Source organism: Aphis gossypii, chromosome 2 (genome assembly GCF_020184175.1).
Source record: "Aphis gossypii isolate Hap1 chromosome 2, ASM2018417v2, whole genome shotgun sequence".
Taxonomy (NCBI): domain Eukaryota; kingdom Metazoa; phylum Arthropoda; class Insecta; order Hemiptera; family Aphididae; genus Aphis; species Aphis gossypii.
Window position 1 is genome coordinate 39,884,619 of NC_065531.1, and position 18,876 is coordinate 39,903,494.

An 18,876-nucleotide genomic window follows, 5' to 3' on the forward strand; every position below is an offset into this window, starting at 1 on the left:
TACTTTTTTTCTAACGAGTTAGATTATATTACACATTATAAAACTTAACTTTAACTTTCTAACTAGTTAGTGCCCAGCTTAGAATATATATATAATAATTACACCACAGGGATGAACTCAGCGTTAGCGTTATATGACCTGATCATTACTGAACACCTAATCCCTACTCATCAATTTTAGTATGCGCTAACATAGGTTAAATGGAGTGCGTAGGTGATACTACATATAATTTTAATTTGATTTTATTCGTTAATTATTTATTGTTTTTAGGACAATATTGGCTGTTTATAAATCATAAATATCCTATTTACAGTTATTTATCACTATTTTTACAGTTGGTTAACTGTCAACTTTAAATTTAAAAAAACAACAGAATTTATGTAGTTACGTACGGAAATGTAAAACAAACACTTAGTATTCAAATCAAAAATTGGAAACGCATTTTCAGAATAACTGATTAATATAGTTTGGTGTAAAGACGTGTATAATAACGGTATACTTAAATTAAAAAATTGAACTCTTTCTACTTGTATGAATAAAGTATTAATTTCACACTTAAGACAATACAAATAAAAATGTATTTTCCTCAACCATTACTTTTAATTTGTGTCCTTCTCATCTTAGCAGAACGTATACATTCTCAAAGTTTAAAAGGTGAGCTCAATAAAATAATATCATGATTATGATTATGATGTGTGCATGTTCTTATAAATAATTATGAATAGAGCTGATATACATATATATTTATTGTAGGAATTAATTAATTGTAATAATTTTAGTAGTTTTAATTTATTGATTTGTTGAGCACACAGAATTCAAACTTTATATTTTACATTTTTTTTCCATACAGTCTAAAATACAGTGATTACTTTATACATTATGCGTTCTAGGGTTATATGTTATTTTGTCAACTCGTAGCTTTTTTGACTCCTGCAGCAGTTCAATAATATTAATAACATTTTAACGTTCATCATGTATTCATCGTTGTGTACGAAAATACTATTTCAAATAATAAAAGTTATTGTTGTGTTTTTAGGTCCCGGAATATCATCATGTTCTTATTCTAATTTTCGCGATAGTGTATGTGAATGGCCGCCTATACAAGTTTCAGAAATACCAGCAGAGTGCACATCTTTAAATTACCTTGTAGCTTTAATTGATGAAAATTACTTTATTGGTCCATCAACATCAGGTTCAGATTATGGTAACTATATACTAATAAAATATATAATTAATAATTCAACTTTACTTTGGGTGGTTTTTGTAATTCAAAAATCGTTATGTATTGGAGAATGTATAGAATCCTAATTATGTATACTGATACATTATATTATGAATACAGATAGACAGATAGATATATATACATTATATGCAATATAATGTAGTATCAAATTGAACTTGATAAATGATAACGATCGGAGAAAGATTGACAGAATATTTTCGCTAACACTAAAAAAAGTTGAGTGACCTTATTAGTTGTGAATGTTATGATTATCAATGAATATCATGACATAAAGTAAACTATAAAACTATGTAGTAATTATGTAATAATTTTAAAACACCAGTAATACCTAACATCAAAACATAAACAATTTATCCCGAAAATTGAAAACACAATTAAGTAAAAAAGTAATAACAACTATTTTAATTTATAATGTTGTACTAACTTTTGCAGTTGCAAATCTATAATAACTCAAAATTAATTTTTCATTCAATACCGGGTTTAATATAAATAGAAGATTAATTTATATTATCTTAGATTTGTTTTGTTCCATTGATAGTCGTTTGGTTTATGACGCTCTTCAATTATGAAAACATTATAATTTAGAATATCAGATACAATGCTGTCTGCTTTAATAAATTTGTACATTCAAATAACCATACATATTTTTAAAACTAGACTTTTACTACACATGCATCTATAAGTAAGAATGATTATAGCTATTAATCATAAAATGTTCGTAAAAAAATTAATTGGTACTTAAGTGTTAACGCTCTTCTGTACCTACTGTACCGAGTGGAGCTTATAGAGCCTATAGAGTAGTTCACTTTAATAAATGTGTTAAAATTAAATCAATATTAGGTATCATTGTATACGAAAAACGATTTTGAACGAAGATGATTTGTCAGCATAGTGATTTAACACTTAGCGATGAAAAAATGTGGTATATGTTTTAATAACCTGAACACCCCGCCATAATTAAATCATGTACAGAAAATGGCAACTGAAACAACTGTTGTATGTTTCAAGTGTCTATTACGGTTTATAATTTTTGAATAATAATAAATATTAAAAATCGTTTAAAGGATAAATCGTTATCGTTTCGGGATAATTTAAAATTCAAACGATTTGAAGTAATACGTATGGGAAATTGTATGTATAATTTTTAACCTCAGTCATAAATATTAAAAATGTTTTAAATTTACAACTATAAAATAATTTGTAAATTTTTTCGATTTTCACATACCTATATCCTATAAATTTGAAATCTAAAATTTTATAAAAAAAAAAAACAAAAAATTACCCAAAATCTCACCATTACCAAGTAGTCGACGAAAAGTCCTACTTCTTAGGATAAAATCATTATAATTTCACTGAAACTTACAGAAAACGACAAAACCAATTTTGAAATACCTCACTATATCAGCTAGATTTCTTTAAAGATTCGGGACACCAAAAATATTATACACCAATTCGGGTATAGATTACAATAAATCAACCAATATATTACTACTATCACTCAACGAAACATAATGATCAATTTTAATAAATTATTATTTCAATCTTCAATAAAACGCCTTTATTAATAAGGAAAAGTAAATTGTCAAAGTAACAAAAAAAAATATTATGTCAATAGAAATAATAGTGATTTAATAAAAAGAGAAATATGCGTATTGAAGATTTTATAAATCTGGTTTATTATAATGATAATTTTGTTTTCAGTAATTTGATTAAATTGTTTATTGAACGAATAAATCGTTTGTTAAATTGACATAATATTTTATACTAAAAATCTTAGAATGTTGTCCAAATTTCGCGTATTTCAACGGCCGATTCCAACAACACAGCAAATTACACTTAGTAATTAGTATTATACAGAGTTGGCCATAGTGTTTCCAGTTTATGAAAAGTAACTGTACAGAAAAATAAGGAAACACGATGATCGACCTATATATATGCAACATATTAACACGGTTGCATGCCTATAGTCTTATACCTATTTGAATGTCAAAGAATATAATACGATTTTCCATTTTTAAATTTTCTTATAAAAGCAGTACATCGTACTGCAAGCACAACGAAAATTATTGTCAATAATTTATTACTTAATACCTATTAACAATATTTTGTCACTGTCGTGTCATAACTCGCAACGCTCACAACTCGCAAATTCACATCTTCGAGGACTCAAGCTGTTTTTCAGTTATTTGACAGTTTTCTTTTCAGCTTATATAGATATTAATTTGTTTTGAAATTAAAATTAAATATACATTATTTCAACGCTTCAACTTACTGGCCACTAAGTAAGTACATTATAATTTTATTTTTAGAAATATTGACATAAATTTGTAAGAATGCATTTTTATTTTATTTTATTTAGTTTTCAGCCAATATATAGTTCTAAACTGTATAAAATTAAAAATACAAAAGTAATTTTTTTTTTAACTAAATTTTTATACAAATTAAAATAATTAAAATAATATAGTAAAACAATTTAATACCACAATACAATTTTTTTACTAATTACAAGGTATATATACATATTTAATATAAAATACTACTAAATAAACATTTATCTACAAGGAAAATGATTTGTTTTATTTGTAAAATTAATGTCGAAAATCTCTCCTCTCTTGTTGTACATTTTAAAATGTTTCATTCATTAACTGCTTATAGTACTTATAAATGTTGTGAAAGTCGTTGTTCACATATTTTTTCATCATTACCAAAATTTTAAAGACATGTTAATAATAAGCATAAAATGTCTAGTACTAATCCCTCATCAAGTTCTCAATTCTTATTGGAACAGTCCATCAGTTATAATGATAATGAAAACCCTATGGACACTGTAGATATTGAAAATAATTCTGAACAAGAAATAATGGAAAATGACTTTAATTATAACGAATCTATTAATATTATTTATAAACTAGCTATTTTAAAACTGATTGATTTGCTATTAGTCTACTCTTTTACTGAAGATCAAATTTTACAACTTCAAAAATTAATAAAAATATACAATGATAATAAATTATGTTAAATTATTTAATGATACCCTTAAACCAAAACACCACTTACTAATACTAGATCCAACAGTTATACGACAATCTGGCCCTCCAAGACAATTTTGGTGTTTTCGATTTGAAGGGAAACATAAGAAGATTAAAATATATGCACAAGTTACATCAACTCGAAAAAATATAACATTAACGTTAGCTAAAAAATTTCAATTAAAATATTCTTATTCTAAAAGTCCAAAATCTGAACTAATTGCTTTTGATAAAAATGAGATCACTATAAATGAAACAGAACAAAACATAATATTTAACAGAACTAATTTGCAGGTAGTTCAATATAAAATATACAAAGAAATACATTATCGCGACATAACATATAAAGAAAATTTATATTTAATTCAGGGTGCTAATCAACATTTTATTTTTGAAATAAGTGCTATTCTTTTAGTAATCAAAAATAATAAAATTATGATATTAGCTAAAAAGCATTTATTAAATAATTTAAATGAACACTATCTGGCTTACGAAATACCTAATGAGCCACAAATATATGATGAACTATCGATAAATAATATTGATACATTCAGTGGTCCACCCTTGAATATAATTAAAATACCTATCAACTGGACAAACATTTGTACGATTAAAAGAATTGTTTTAACAGTCATGTAGGTACCTATAATATGCCTAGTTAACTTTTACAAATGTGTATACTAAACTTGTATAATTACCTTAATATTAGGTTTTATTACCTAAATATTTGTTTAAATGTTTATTCTAAACTTGTATAGTTAACTTAAATCTTAAGTTTTTTTTTATTATAATTTTTTACAATTAACATAACTTAAATTTGTCAACAAATATATTATTATAAAAAAATATTAACCTACTTAAATTTAATTTTTTAAATACTTAGTAGAAAAATTCAATTCAATGTGTCCACTCAAGAAATTATATGGCCAGAAAATAGTACTGATTCTGAATGCGATTTTGAAGATATTAATATAAATTTTAATTTGACTACTATGGACAATGTAAAGATTGGTTAGATTATAAGTGAAAACTATGTTTTTATGTTTAGCGATCAGTTTTGACAGTGATTTTGATAGTCGATTGTAACTTTGTTTGTGAGAGGGTAGTCTAGTACATTGATAAAAGGCTCGAGCTCTACGTTTTTCAACTATCTTAATTCTTATCTGTTCCGGGATCAGATTGTACTTAGGTGGAGATAAATTTAAGTTTGTAGCAGACCAGGCAGCTGTTTTGGTTAGATTATTAACTGCAGAATCAATATCGTGAGGCGTTTTTAGTTTGATATTAAGTTTAATATTTGCATTGATAGTTTCTTGAAATTTTACAATATTAGTGGATCGATTGAAAAGATAAAGGGGAGTTTTTTGAAATGCAGGAGAAGCGTTTAGAACTGCTGAGTGATCAAAATTTAAGTCAAGCAGGTTAGAAGTGTGACAGAATATATGATTGGGAATTTTTGTTACAAAGATGTCTAGTATGTCTGGATTTTTTTGAGGTGAAGAAGGTCAGTAGGTTGGCCCAGGAAGAGCAGAAATTTTAAATTTTTTGTGTTTGTAAAGTTGTGCAGTGTGGTGTCACGAGGGTTATTGGTGTAGCAACCCCTTGCTTGGTGCTTGGCGTTATAATCACTGCCAATAATGAAATTGTTTTTTATTATATTAAAGTACTGGGAGAACTTAGAAAAGGTTATGTTATGCTTGGGGGGGGAACGTATAAGGCAGCTATGGTGAAATAATAATTATTTAGTTTTATAACAATTGCACAAGATTGTATGAAGTCTTGAGAAAAACTAGGAAGAATTTGGAACATAATGTTTAACTTGATATTTATAGCTACACCTCCGTGTGCCGTATTGTCAGGGTGGTTGGTATGGATTAATTTATAACCAGGAATAAAAATTTTAGTATATTCAGTGAAGTGTGTCTCAGTAATTAGTGCTATAGCTAAACGTTTATTATTTAAAATTACTTCTAGTTCGTGAGCATGACTTTTTAACCCATTCGCGTTTAACTGTAAGGTTAGGAGAGAATTGTTGGTAACAGAGTTAAAATTTTTACTATGAGAGTTAATCATTTTTCTTTTCCAGTAGATTTGATATTACTTTGGTAAGTAATAATAAGAATGGATTAATAAAAGATTTAAATTCCTCTAAGAAGCTTGAAATTATTTTATTTACGTCAACATCAGGAGGGATAGGATTTGAGGAGTGTGCATGATTGTTGGATTGATTTGATGTGACGTAAGCATAGGATTTTCATTGGTCAGGGTGTTTGTTGAATGAAGTGTCATTTGATGGGTGGCTACTTTGTACATTTGAAGACTTATATCTAATACTATCAGTTACAATATTACTTTTTGAAGTTGGTTTTTTTCGACGTAGTAGTTCTCTGTAGATTGAACAGCCTTTGTAATTCGCAGGATGATTTTCGGAACAGAGTGCACATTTAGGTGGGGCGTCTCGTGGATTTGGACAGTCCGAGGTTTGATGGCCAGCTCCACAGCGTACGCGGCGAGGATGATGGCCACAATAAGCCCTTGTATGACCATGTTCTTTACATTTCAAGCATTGACTTATTACTTTGGATTTGTATGGTTTTTCAATTCATATTTTGGTGTAAAGTAAGGATGATAATTCAAAGATTTCTTTTAATTTAGGTGAAGGTTCCAAATCAACAAAGAACAACGGAAGAGGATTTTTGTTTACTTTGTGAAGTACATTAATTACTTGTCTAACCTCAAAGAGTCTGAATTCAAGTTCTTCTTTGATAGTTTTAATGGGTGTGGAAGAATGTAAGTTACTTATAACAATTCTTAAAGGTTTATCCTCTCTGAGCTGATAAGTGTGATACTCCACGTTTTCGTCTTTGAGAAAATGAATTAGGGTTCTGTATAATTCAGGATTTGAGGTTTGTATTTTTAGTTTATCTGCAGAATACTTATAGATAAAATTATCCACACCAATTATTTCAATAAGCCTAACGCACAGTTCAAGAAAATCCTCAACACCTTTGACAAAAACTGGCGTAGGTGGTTTGTTTTGGGCGTTAACGTCAGTGTTAATGTCTATTTGTTCTGTAACGGAATTTGTAACTTCATTTTAAATTTGTCTGAGAACTTCATAATGATTTTGCGAATAATCGATAATAGGTAAGACGTATAGTACCCACACGGCCACAATGGTGTAGCGATGTCAATATTTAATCAAACGCAACGAATTGTCTATAAATACTTCAAATTACCATTTCTATTTTATATTGGTAATTGTTACTGTGATACTATATAAATAATAAACCCACGAATAATAATAATAATTTAGCTATTAAGCTATATATTTTAGTAATGTTGTTAATTACATATTTATAAATTATAATATAATATGTGTAAATAACTGATGTATTACCTATACCCATGTCACGAATTACTTGATATTCTAATTATGCCAACATCGATCTGATGTGAACTTATCATTTTTATTTTAGATTATTATTATTAATATAAATTACAGTTCAATGTTTTAATATTTTACTATGGTAATTTATAAAATTATTATTAAAGCAAGCATGTATTTTAATAGTAAATACACCTTTTTCAGTATAGTTTGAATACCTAATTCAATTAGTTTACATGTATGATCTTACCAACACTTACGTATCTACTTATTTAATAGTTAAACTTACCTATTTAAATCTTCTGCTGTTTATAGATATTTATTCGAAAATTATTTTACAATAATACAATGTAATAATAAAATATTATAATATAATATAGCCTAAAGGAATAAATGTATAATATACTAATATACTACTTGTTAGTTGTTAATGTTTATTACTATAAAATGATACAATATTTTTTTAGATGGTCAAAACATAGTACTATTCCTCCTACTTCGTTCTTTCTTTGTCCCTACAACAAAAAAAAAGTGATTAGAGATGAAAATGGGAAAAAAACATAATAAAATATTCAATCAAGGATTCTCAAAATAGTTTTATTACATTTCACAATACCATAACCGCATCAGAAGTATACACAAATAATTTAAAAGACAAACATTTACCCATTCAACCATTTATTGTCATTATTGGTGTTCCATTAAAGCCAGAACAAATATATTTATTTTTTGATTCTATCAAATATAATTTTTTTTGTACAGTAATAGCAATAGATGTATGTTTTAAAATAATACATTTATTTAATCATCAATACCCTTTACAATCTTCTGCTGTGTGGATGTATATACAAAAATTATTTTATAATATAACTACTAAATATGATACTTCACACGCAATTATTACTCAAATTATACATGAATTAAAGAAATAATGGTGTTGATTTATGATTATTACAATTTAATTAGGTGTATTTGTTTACCTTATGCCCTATATGTCCTATTTGCTAGGCTAGGTACCTATACTTTATTTATTTATATTTAAAATTATATTCTTAATATTTATATCTTTATATTAAGAAACTATTAACACATTTTTATTATAAAATATAATTAGAATATTAACATGTATTATAATATTATATAGCATTTCTATTTTATATTTCTTCATCTTTATTGCCTATGTATTTTTATATCACATATTAATATAAAATTAAAATAATTTTGTTTAATAATCATTTATGTATTATTATAATCTGCATATATTTTATTTGTTTATATATTTTTTATGATTATGTACTTTTTATGAATAAATGTTATTTATATCCTTAAAACACGAGTATATATATATAAATATATATTTTTTAGTAAATTATGAATAATATTCATTTTAGTTATTTGACTGATAATAATTTTATATAGGTAACAAATTGTTATATTTAAATCAATAGGTAAATTATTTTATTGAATAGAATAAAATCACTATTAGTTTTAAAACGATATATTATTTTGTTATTTTGACAAATATCATTATTCAATATAATAATAATTTTATTAAGATGATAAAAAGTTTATATTAATCGATTACCTACTGGTTTGTTAAGGAATGATAAAATAAATGTTGATCGTATAAACTATTTATTATTTTTATAAAATATTTTTTATTATCGTAATAAAAATCTTATTATAATAATACAATTTTTATCAAATAATTATCAATTCCATATCTACCAATATTATTTTATCAAATTAATAAATACTTTATGGGGTCATTATTAATAACTATTTTATTAAATCGATCTATTTATTTATTTATTTTTTTTGAATTTATTATTTTTTTTTCGTTGAGTGTACCCTTTTTAAAATTATTATGCTACATTAGGCCTTTGTCTAAAAATTCTATCTGAAAAGTTATAACCTGGTAAAAATCTTAATTTTAATAATATGTAATAATTGTTTTATAATTTATATAGCAATTTTAGACACTTTATTGGCCAGTGATAAGGATGTATATTTATACTACGGCCGGGAAACGACAACAGATTGGGCTAATGTGCTTGGTAATGGATGTGCAGAAGCCAATGCATTAAAAGAAATGAATTCATTAGAAGTATTTTTTGAGGCACATAAGGGGATCGATGGTCTTATACTTGTTGGTATAACCTATGAAGTAAGAACTGTTTTAATTTAAATTCTTATAAATTAATTAATTCCCAAGATGTCTAAATTTATTATAATGCAGTACGTTTGTAAAGACTATTTAATATACCTACTTTTAAAAGGTAAGGTATCATTGTACCCCTTCCCACCATCTCAACACCCAACCGGTTATTAATTCTTATAATTATTAACGTTGTACAAATCTCATATTTGTAGATAAATAATTAATATTCACATTTCAAGAACTTTTAAGATGGTGACTTATAGTCATATTATTCTATGTATTATATATTTTTTCATTTACATTGATGATCACTGCAAAAGCGTTTTTCTGGAAATATATTATAATTATTAATAATAATAATATAAATTATATAAAAATATTTTTTTAAGGTCGTATTACCATAAAATAATACCTGAAATAATATAAAAAATAATTTACCAAATTTGTATAATACATAATATTGAATTCTATAGCCTAGCGACCCAGAATTTGCAAACTTTACTGAAAATTTTAAAATATATCTTGATGTGCTGAAAAAAAAGTTTCCAAATCTGGCGATTGGGTTGGATTTATTTGCATCATTCCTTATAGATCAGTATAACGATCCAAAACGCGTATGTGAGTATTTATGTTTATATAGATATTATATTTTTCACTATACATAATAATTTTCAAATATTCATGATTTTGACAAATTTTATCAATATATGAACATGAAACAATAATACAAAGAAAATAGTACCTATTCTTATAACTTTTTAATTTCTATATAAGACTAAATTATGGAATTTTGTATACAATTTTCAAAAACATTTACTTATTCAAATAAATTTTAACGACGTTAAAACAAAACAAAAGCAAATATTCAAATACCTATAAGTAACCTTAACATAAGCGAGATATTTTGAAAATTAAATCATGTAAAGATAATGATTATTTTAAAAAATGGTGAAATTTTTAATTATCTACGACTTATACTTTTTGAATGATAAAAAATATTGATAAATAATATATATGATACATAATTATAGTTAAGCGATTTCATGAAAATTTCAATACACTCATAACATTAACGCTTAGATTTTTCTCCATAAGTTTTTCTTCACAAACTAAGTATTAAATTGTTTAACCTAAAAAATAAATGCAAAAAGTTGTATGGGTTTTTAACTACAAAATTACTTGAACATTTTCACAATTTTGACTGATTTAAAAGTTATAAACTTACAAACAAAAAATTGTGAATAACGATTTTTGATTTTTTTCAACTACAATAAGAACCACTTACAAGAAACCTTGTATGAAAGTCTTTTAAGTATCCCAAAATATTTTTATTGACATTTCAAAAAAAAATAGTCAGATAAATCTAAAATTTCAGTTGTCTATAAAAAGCTTAAAAAATTCAAAATATTTTGAAATTTTAACTGTGTATAGATAACGCTTATATAAACATTATGTAAAAATTTTAAGTATTTACAATGATTACTTTTGAGTTTAAACTATATCAAAAAATGGATTTTGTCAAAAACTGGTGTTGCGTTAAAATTCCCGTTTTTCCATAACTTTTTTTTTTGTTTTTCCCAATTTTTTTAAAAACTACTGGAATAGGTATGTTTAACTTTGACCTCTATAATGCACCAAAGATATTCAGTTTGCTATCAGAAACTGTCACAACAATTTTAAATTGAAGTTTAATTTCAACAAGTTTTGCTGTACTCAGATACACAAATGCAAATATAAAAAAAAACACAAATCATTGTAAAATTAAAACATTCATCACTTCTTTCGGAATCTAAAACAAATATAAAATTCCACAAATCAACTGGAAGTGTCACCAGTCCCTTTAAATGTTCATATTGTGTTATACTATAAGAACATATTCTTATTGTACATTAGAACACAGATTGTATTTCTCTTGTAAAAAAAAAAAAAACAATATTTCTTGCATGATTGTAAATAATTATAAATTTGTATGTCTATTTTGGCTGACATTAAATCAGTTATTTAAATCTCTAACCTAATGGTTAATAATACTCTTAAAATATACTCTGTGTAATAAAATGTTACTAATAAATATTGATTTGTATATATGTATTCACTGTAGAAATAAATAGAATAATTTTTATGTTCAAACATTTTAAAAGGGTTGGATTTCAAAGTATTAGACGTATCTATTGATTTTTATGCTGTTACTATGGAGGAATTTAATCCATGCAATGCTGACTTCAAAACCGGAACTGTTATAAAATCTGCAAAAAATATAATACATACATTGGTATTTAAACATAATTATCGATTAAAAATAAATAATTACTTTCTAATTTATTCTCTAATTCTAGGATATATTAGCAGATGTCTTACAAAAAACGAATATTCCAAAAGCAAAAACATATTTTAAATTTAAAACAAACCCAGAATCACCTGATGATACACTGATTCTTTGTGGTATGAATAATGAAAAGGTATAAAAATTAAATATAAGCTTACAAAGATTTATTATTTGTCAGTTTAGATAAGGTTATTAATACACCATGTCGTGGGGGAATAGTAACATTATTTTATAATAACTAAAAACGAAATAAAATACTAACTTTATACTAATTACTTAAAGAATAATTATCTCGTCAAAGGCATTATGAGTATAAAACAATTATATACAATATAGAACTTATATGAAAAACCTATCAAATTAAGTTTAAATTTACGTTATCCTTATTCTTTCGCTTAATCCTAAGCCACTTGGGTTGCATGTTACTTCTATCTCAAAATAGGTATATTTTTCAGATAATAAATTTTACTGATAAATGGTAATTTGAGTCCCATTATTGGGAGGTGGACATAAATATTTTATACAACTTGTTAGTATTAATTTATGCTGGAAATAACTAGCACCTACTGATATTAATTCGGACGCAAGTAGTATGCACCCGCAACTATATTAGCCATCAAATCAAAATAGATATATAGCTTTTATTGAAATATTTACATTCTTTTATAATATATAAAATTATTATTATACATGTGTAAATTATAAAATTAGACTAACAAAATAATATTCATAGTTGTGTGAATTGCCGTCAACCGTAACATGTGATTGGTGTTCAGATACCATAGCATCATACAATGAAAAGGTAATTTTTTTGTTACAAATAAATGTATGTATTTTTAATAATTTTATTATTTTTAGGGTAAATTTTCGAAAGAATATGGCGCTGGCTTTATTGCTCGTTATATTGATTTTGAAGATAAAAATAATACTTGTAAATGTGAAAAACCATTCTTCGCCTTTTACGCTTTGCTAGATGGTTTTAATGGTATTACATCAAAACCCTGTGAATTATTTGATAATCGTAATTAATAGCATAATTAAAATTTTTACACCAACCACAATTATTAACATGTTTAAAGACAAATAATTATGATACATATTATACGTCATTATGACACAGTTTCGTTTTTTAACCTTTTATTCATTATTCATTAGATATCAAATTAAAGTCAGAATCTCTTCTTCTGTATCGCACAAACATTATCTACTATAGTTCATTAATACCTACTTTACTCGTGTTCATCTTTTTTCAAGTACAATATTACACACAGTATACTTGGTCGCCATACAATATCCATAACAGGTGTAACACACTGATTTAATTATCTATTGTATTCTCTGAGAAGCGTCAACTACAATGTGTATTTTAGCCATCTTTAGTATTATTGATATTATATTGTATTTATGATAATATAATGTTAATTTGGTTTTATTCGATAATTATTATTCGTTTTTTAGGACAATTTTGGCTATTTATTGTCACAAACATAAAATTTATAATTATTAATTAGGTACTATTTTAAATGTTTATTATTAATTAAAAAATTATTATTTATTTATTTAATTACTGACTTGTAATACATACACTTGTCGTTTATTTTACAAATAGCATTAATATAAACATTACATAGATAAAATTTAGAATATTTAATGAAAAACACATTATTGACAAAATAATTAATATTAATAGTTGATTATAAAATATACATATATTTGATTTACTGAGCTAAATAATAACTCGATCCGTATGGATTAAATTGTAATGCTCATTACACAACACGAATAAAATTGTACTTTTATCAACCTTTTTAGTTTGTATCATTCATTTCCTAACTTCCAAAAGATCTAAATGGTAAACACTCTCTTAAATATATTAACAAAAAAAAAAAGTGTGGTATATTATAGGATACGTGGTAGAATATAATATATAACATATATTATATTTAAATTGGGTGGTGAAAATGTTTTTATTTAAAGTTATTATATCACTTGTCGGTTAATAAAAAATGAAAAGTGAAACAAAATAAAAAAAATACAGAACAGAATAACAACTATTCAAATATTAATAATAAATAATAATACATACTATAATAAAATTATAATAATAACTAGTAATTTTTTTTCTAACGAATTAGATTATATTACACATTATTAAACTTAACTTTAACTTTCTAACTAGTTATTGCCCAGCTTTGAATATATATATAATAATTACACCACAGGGATGAACTCAGCGTTCACCGAGACAAAGAGGTGGTTCAAACACAAAATGCGTTATATGACCCGATCATTACTGAACACCTAAATCCTTTCTCATCAATTTTAGTATGCGCTCTCAATACATCATGTAAATGGAGTGCGGAGGTGATACTACCTATAATTTTAATTTGATTTTATTCGTTAATTATTTATTGTTTTTAGGACAATATTGGCTGTTTTTAAATCATAAATATCCTATTTACAGTTATTTATCACTATTTATACAGTTGGTTAACTGTCAACTTTAAATTTAAAAAAACAACAGAATTTATGTAGTTACGTATGAAAATTTAAAACAAACACTTAGTATTCAGATCAATAATTGGAAGAGCATTTTCAGAATAACTGATTAAAATAGTTTGGTGTAAAGACGTGTATAATAACGGTCTACTTAAATTAAAAATTTTAACTCTTTCTACTTGTATGAATAAAGTATTAATTTCACACTTAAGACAATACAAATAAAAATGTATTTTCCTCAACCATTACTTTTAATTTGTGTCCTTCTCATCTTAACAGAACGTATACATTCTCAAAGTTTAAAAGGTGAGCTCAATATTAAATAAAATAATATCATGATTATGATTATGATATGTGCATGGTCTTATATATAATTATGAATAGAGCTGATATTCATATACAGAGTGATTCTTTTATCAAACAACACTCATTATTTCCAAAAGTATTCATGTTTTTGAAAATATTTTTTTACATAGTTTCAAATTGTTAAAAAAACAACATTTTTATAAAAAAATTATATTTTTAAATATTTTTTATCCTTATAATTTTTTAAGTTTTTTACTTTTTTGAATGACAACATAGATTTTTAATTTCATATTCCAAAGCAGAATAAATTTTTGAGTATTCCGATACATAAAAATCGAATTAAGGTGAGTAGTTTATGAGTTATACTTATTCAAAGTTTATACAAGCGAGTAGTGGACAAACATTTTGCCGTCTAACCCCGTACCACTCCACTCCGCGCAACTAAACTTTAAAGTTTAAATACGTATAACTCATAAACTACTCACCCTAAATTTGATTTTTATGTATCGAATTACTCGGAGAATTATTTTGCTTTGGAATATAAAATTAAAAATCTATGTTGTCATTCAAAAAAGTAAAAAACTTAAAAAAATCTAAGGATAAAAAATATTTAAAAATATAATTTTTTTTATAAAAACGTTGTTTTTTTAACAAATAGAAACTATGTAAAAAAATATTTTCAAAAAAATGAATACTTTTGGAAATAATGAGTGTTGTTTGATAAAAAAATCACCCTGTATATTTATTGTAGGAATTAATTAATTGTAATAATTTTAGTAGTTTTAATTTATTTATTTGTTGAGCACACAGAATTCAAACTTTATATTATTTTACATTTTTTTTCCATACAGTCTAAAAATACAGTGAATACCTTATACATTATGCGTTCTAGGGTTATATGTTATTTTATCAACTCCTGGATGTAATAGCTTTTTTGACTCCTGCAGCAGTTCAATAATATTAATAACATTTTAACGTTCATCATGTATTCATCGTTGTGTACGAAAATACTATTTCAAATAATAAAAGTTATTGTTGTGTTTTTGGTCCCGGAATATCATCATGTTCTTATTCTAATTTTCGCGATAGTGTATGTGAATGGCCGCCTATACAAGTTTCAGACATACCAGCAGAGTGCACATCTTTAAATTACCTTGTAGCTATAATTAATGAAAATTACTGTATTGGTCCATCAACATCGCGTTCAGATTATGGTAACTGTTTGGGAAAATTTAGTATAGATGAGATAGTATGTATACCAGGTACACCATACCTTTGTTTGTCAGTTCTTAGATATCCGTCGTAATGGACGCAGTGTAAAACTGACACTCGCCGCGTAATAATAAATTGTAAAAGGAAAGAATAAATAATTATTAACACAAATCTCGTTCATATTAATTAATACAGTCCACAAATTCTTATACAAAAAAATAATCGAACAGTAACTATATACTAATAAAATATATAATTTTTAATTTAACTTTACTTTGGGTGTTTTTTGTAATTCAAAAATCGTTATGTATTGTAGAATGTATAAAATCCTAATTAAGTATATACAGATACTATATTACATGCAATATAATTTAGTATCAAACTGAACTTATGAACTTGATCATGATCGGAGAAAGATTGACAGAATATTTTCGCTAACACTAAAAAAAGTTGAGTGATCTTATTAGTTATTAATCTTATGATTATCAATGAATGTCATGACATAAAGTAAGCTATAAAATTATGTAGTAATTATGAAATAATTTTAGAACACCAGTAATACCTAACATCAAAACAAAAACAATTTATCCCGAAAATTGAAAACACAATAAATTAAAAAAACAATAACAACTATTTTAATTTATAATGTTATACTAACATTTGAAGTTGCAAAACTATAATAACTCAAAATTAATTTTTCATTCCATACCATGTTAAATATAAATAGAAGATTAATTTATAATATCCCAAATTTGTTAAGTTCCATTAGTCACCAGTCCCTTTAAATGTTCATTTTGTTTTATACTATTAGAACAGATTATTCTTATTGTACTTTAGAACACAGATTGTAATTCTCTTGTAAAAAAAAAAAAAAATATATTTCTTACATGATTGTAAATAATTATAAATTTGTATGTCTATTTTGGCTGACATTACATCAGTTATTTAAATATCTAATTAATGGTTAATAATACTCTTAAAATCCACTCTGTGAAATAAAATGTTACTAATAAATATTGATTTATATGTATGTATTCACTGTAGAAATAAATAGAATAATTTTTATGTTCAAACATTTTAAAAGGGTTGGATTTCAAAGTATTAGACGTATCTATTGATTTTTATGCTGTTACTATGGAGGAATTTAATCCATGCAATGCTGACTTCAAAACTGGAGTTGTTACAAAATCTGCAAAAAATACAAAACATACATTGGTGTTTAAACATAATTATCGATTTAAAATCAATAATTATTTTCTAATTTATATTCTAATTCTAGGATATATTAGCAGATGTCTTACAAAAAATGTGTATTAAAAGCAAAAAAACATATTATAAATTTAAACTAAACCCAGAATCACCTGACGATGGACTTACTCTTTATGGTATGAATAATGAAAAGGTATAAAAATTAAACATAAGCTTACGAACATTTATTACTTGTCAGTTTAGATAATGTTATTAATACACTATGTCGTGGGGGAATAGTAACATTATTTTGTAATAACTAAAAACGAAATAAAATACTAACTTTATACTAATTACTTAAAAAAAGAATGATCTCGTCAAACGCATTATCAGTATAAAACAATTATATACAAATTAAAACTTAGATGAAATACCTGTCAAATTAAGTTTAAATTTACGTTATTCTCATTATTTTGCTTAATGCTAAGTCACTTGGGTTGCATGTTACTTCCATCTCAAAATATGTGTATTTTTCAGATAATAAATTTTACTGGTAAATGGTAATTTGAGTCCCGTTTTTGGGAGGTAAACATGAATATTTTATACAACTTGTTAGTATTAGATTCTATAATTAGATTATATAGTTTACGTTAATAATCTTGTATATGAAATACAAAAATTGAAAAACATATGAAATTTGTCTAAAAAAAATATATCGAATGTAAATCGTCTAATTCTATTTTTGAATCCTTTTTTTTGCTGGAATTAACTCGCACCTACTGATATTAATTTGGACGTAAATAGTATGCACCCGAAACTATATTAGCCAACAAATCTAAATAGATATAACCTTCTTTGAAATTATTACATTCTTTTATATATAAAATTATTATTTTACATGTGTAAATTATAATATTAGACTAACAAAATAATATTCATAGTAGTGTGAACTGCCGTCAAACGCAACAAGTGATTGGTGTTCAGATACCATAGCAACATACAATGAAAAGGTCATTTTTTTGATACATAAAAATGTACGTATTATTAATAATTTTATTATTTTTAGGGTAAATTTTCGAAAGAATATGGCGCTGGCTTTATGACTCGTTATATTAATTTTGAAGATAAAAATAATACTTGTCAATGTGAAAAATCATTCTTCGCCTTTTACGCTTTGCTAGATGGTTTTAATGGTATTACATCAAAACCCTGTGTATTATTTGATGATCGTGATCATTCTTAGCATAATTAAAATTTTTACACCAACCACAATTATTAACATGTTTAAAGACAAATAATTATAATACATATTATACGTCATTATGACACAGTTTTGTTTTTTATAACCTTTTATTCATCATTCATTAGATATCAAATTAAAGTTAGAATCTCTTCTTCTGTATCACGCAAACATTATCTACTATAGTTCATTAATGCCTACTTAACTCGTGTTCATATTTTTTCAAGTACAATATTACACACAGTATACTTGGTCGCCATCCAATATCCATAACAGGTGTTACA

General features: G+C 25.1%; 1 protein-coding gene across 2 annotated transcripts; it reads left to right on the top strand.

Annotated features, from left to right (window-relative positions):
• The first annotated feature begins 399 nt into the window (after nucleotides 1-399).
• LOC126550440 (uncharacterized) lies at nucleotides 400-18,675 on the top strand. Of its 2 annotated transcripts, none has more exons than XM_050202017.1 (8): nucleotides 400-654; nucleotides 1,037-1,204; nucleotides 9,631-9,827; nucleotides 10,295-10,439; nucleotides 11,963-12,093; nucleotides 12,158-12,280; nucleotides 12,881-12,949; nucleotides 18,419-18,675. In XM_050202017.1, the coding sequence occupies exons 1-8, from the start codon at nucleotides 576-578 to the stop codon at nucleotides 18,593-18,595; spliced, it is 1,089 nt and encodes a 362-aa protein (XP_050057974.1). In that variant the 5' UTR covers nucleotides 400-575; the 3' UTR covers nucleotides 18,596-18,675. The 2 variants fall into 2 exon arrangements, with proteins under 2 accessions (XP_050057974.1, XP_050057975.1); XM_050202018.1 differs by lacking the exon at nucleotides 18,419-18,675 and adding an exon at nucleotides 13,006-13,954 and having other exon boundaries at nucleotides 401-654.
• Nucleotides 18,676-18,876: the final 201 nt, after the last annotated feature.

Bases quoted from the DNA above. Each gene is read 5' to 3' on its own strand.
- LOC126550440 (XM_050202017.1), top strand. From the start codon at position 576: ATGTATTTTCCTCAACCATTACTTTTAATTTGTGTCCTTCTCATCTTA. The intron at 655-1,036 runs GTGAGCTCAATA...TTGTGTTTTTAG, and splicing joins ACATTCTCAAAGTTTAAAAG to GTCCCGGAATATCATCATGT. The intron at 12,094-12,157 runs GTATTTAAACAT...CTCTAATTCTAG, and splicing joins AAAATATAATACATACATTG to GATATATTAGCAGATGTCTT.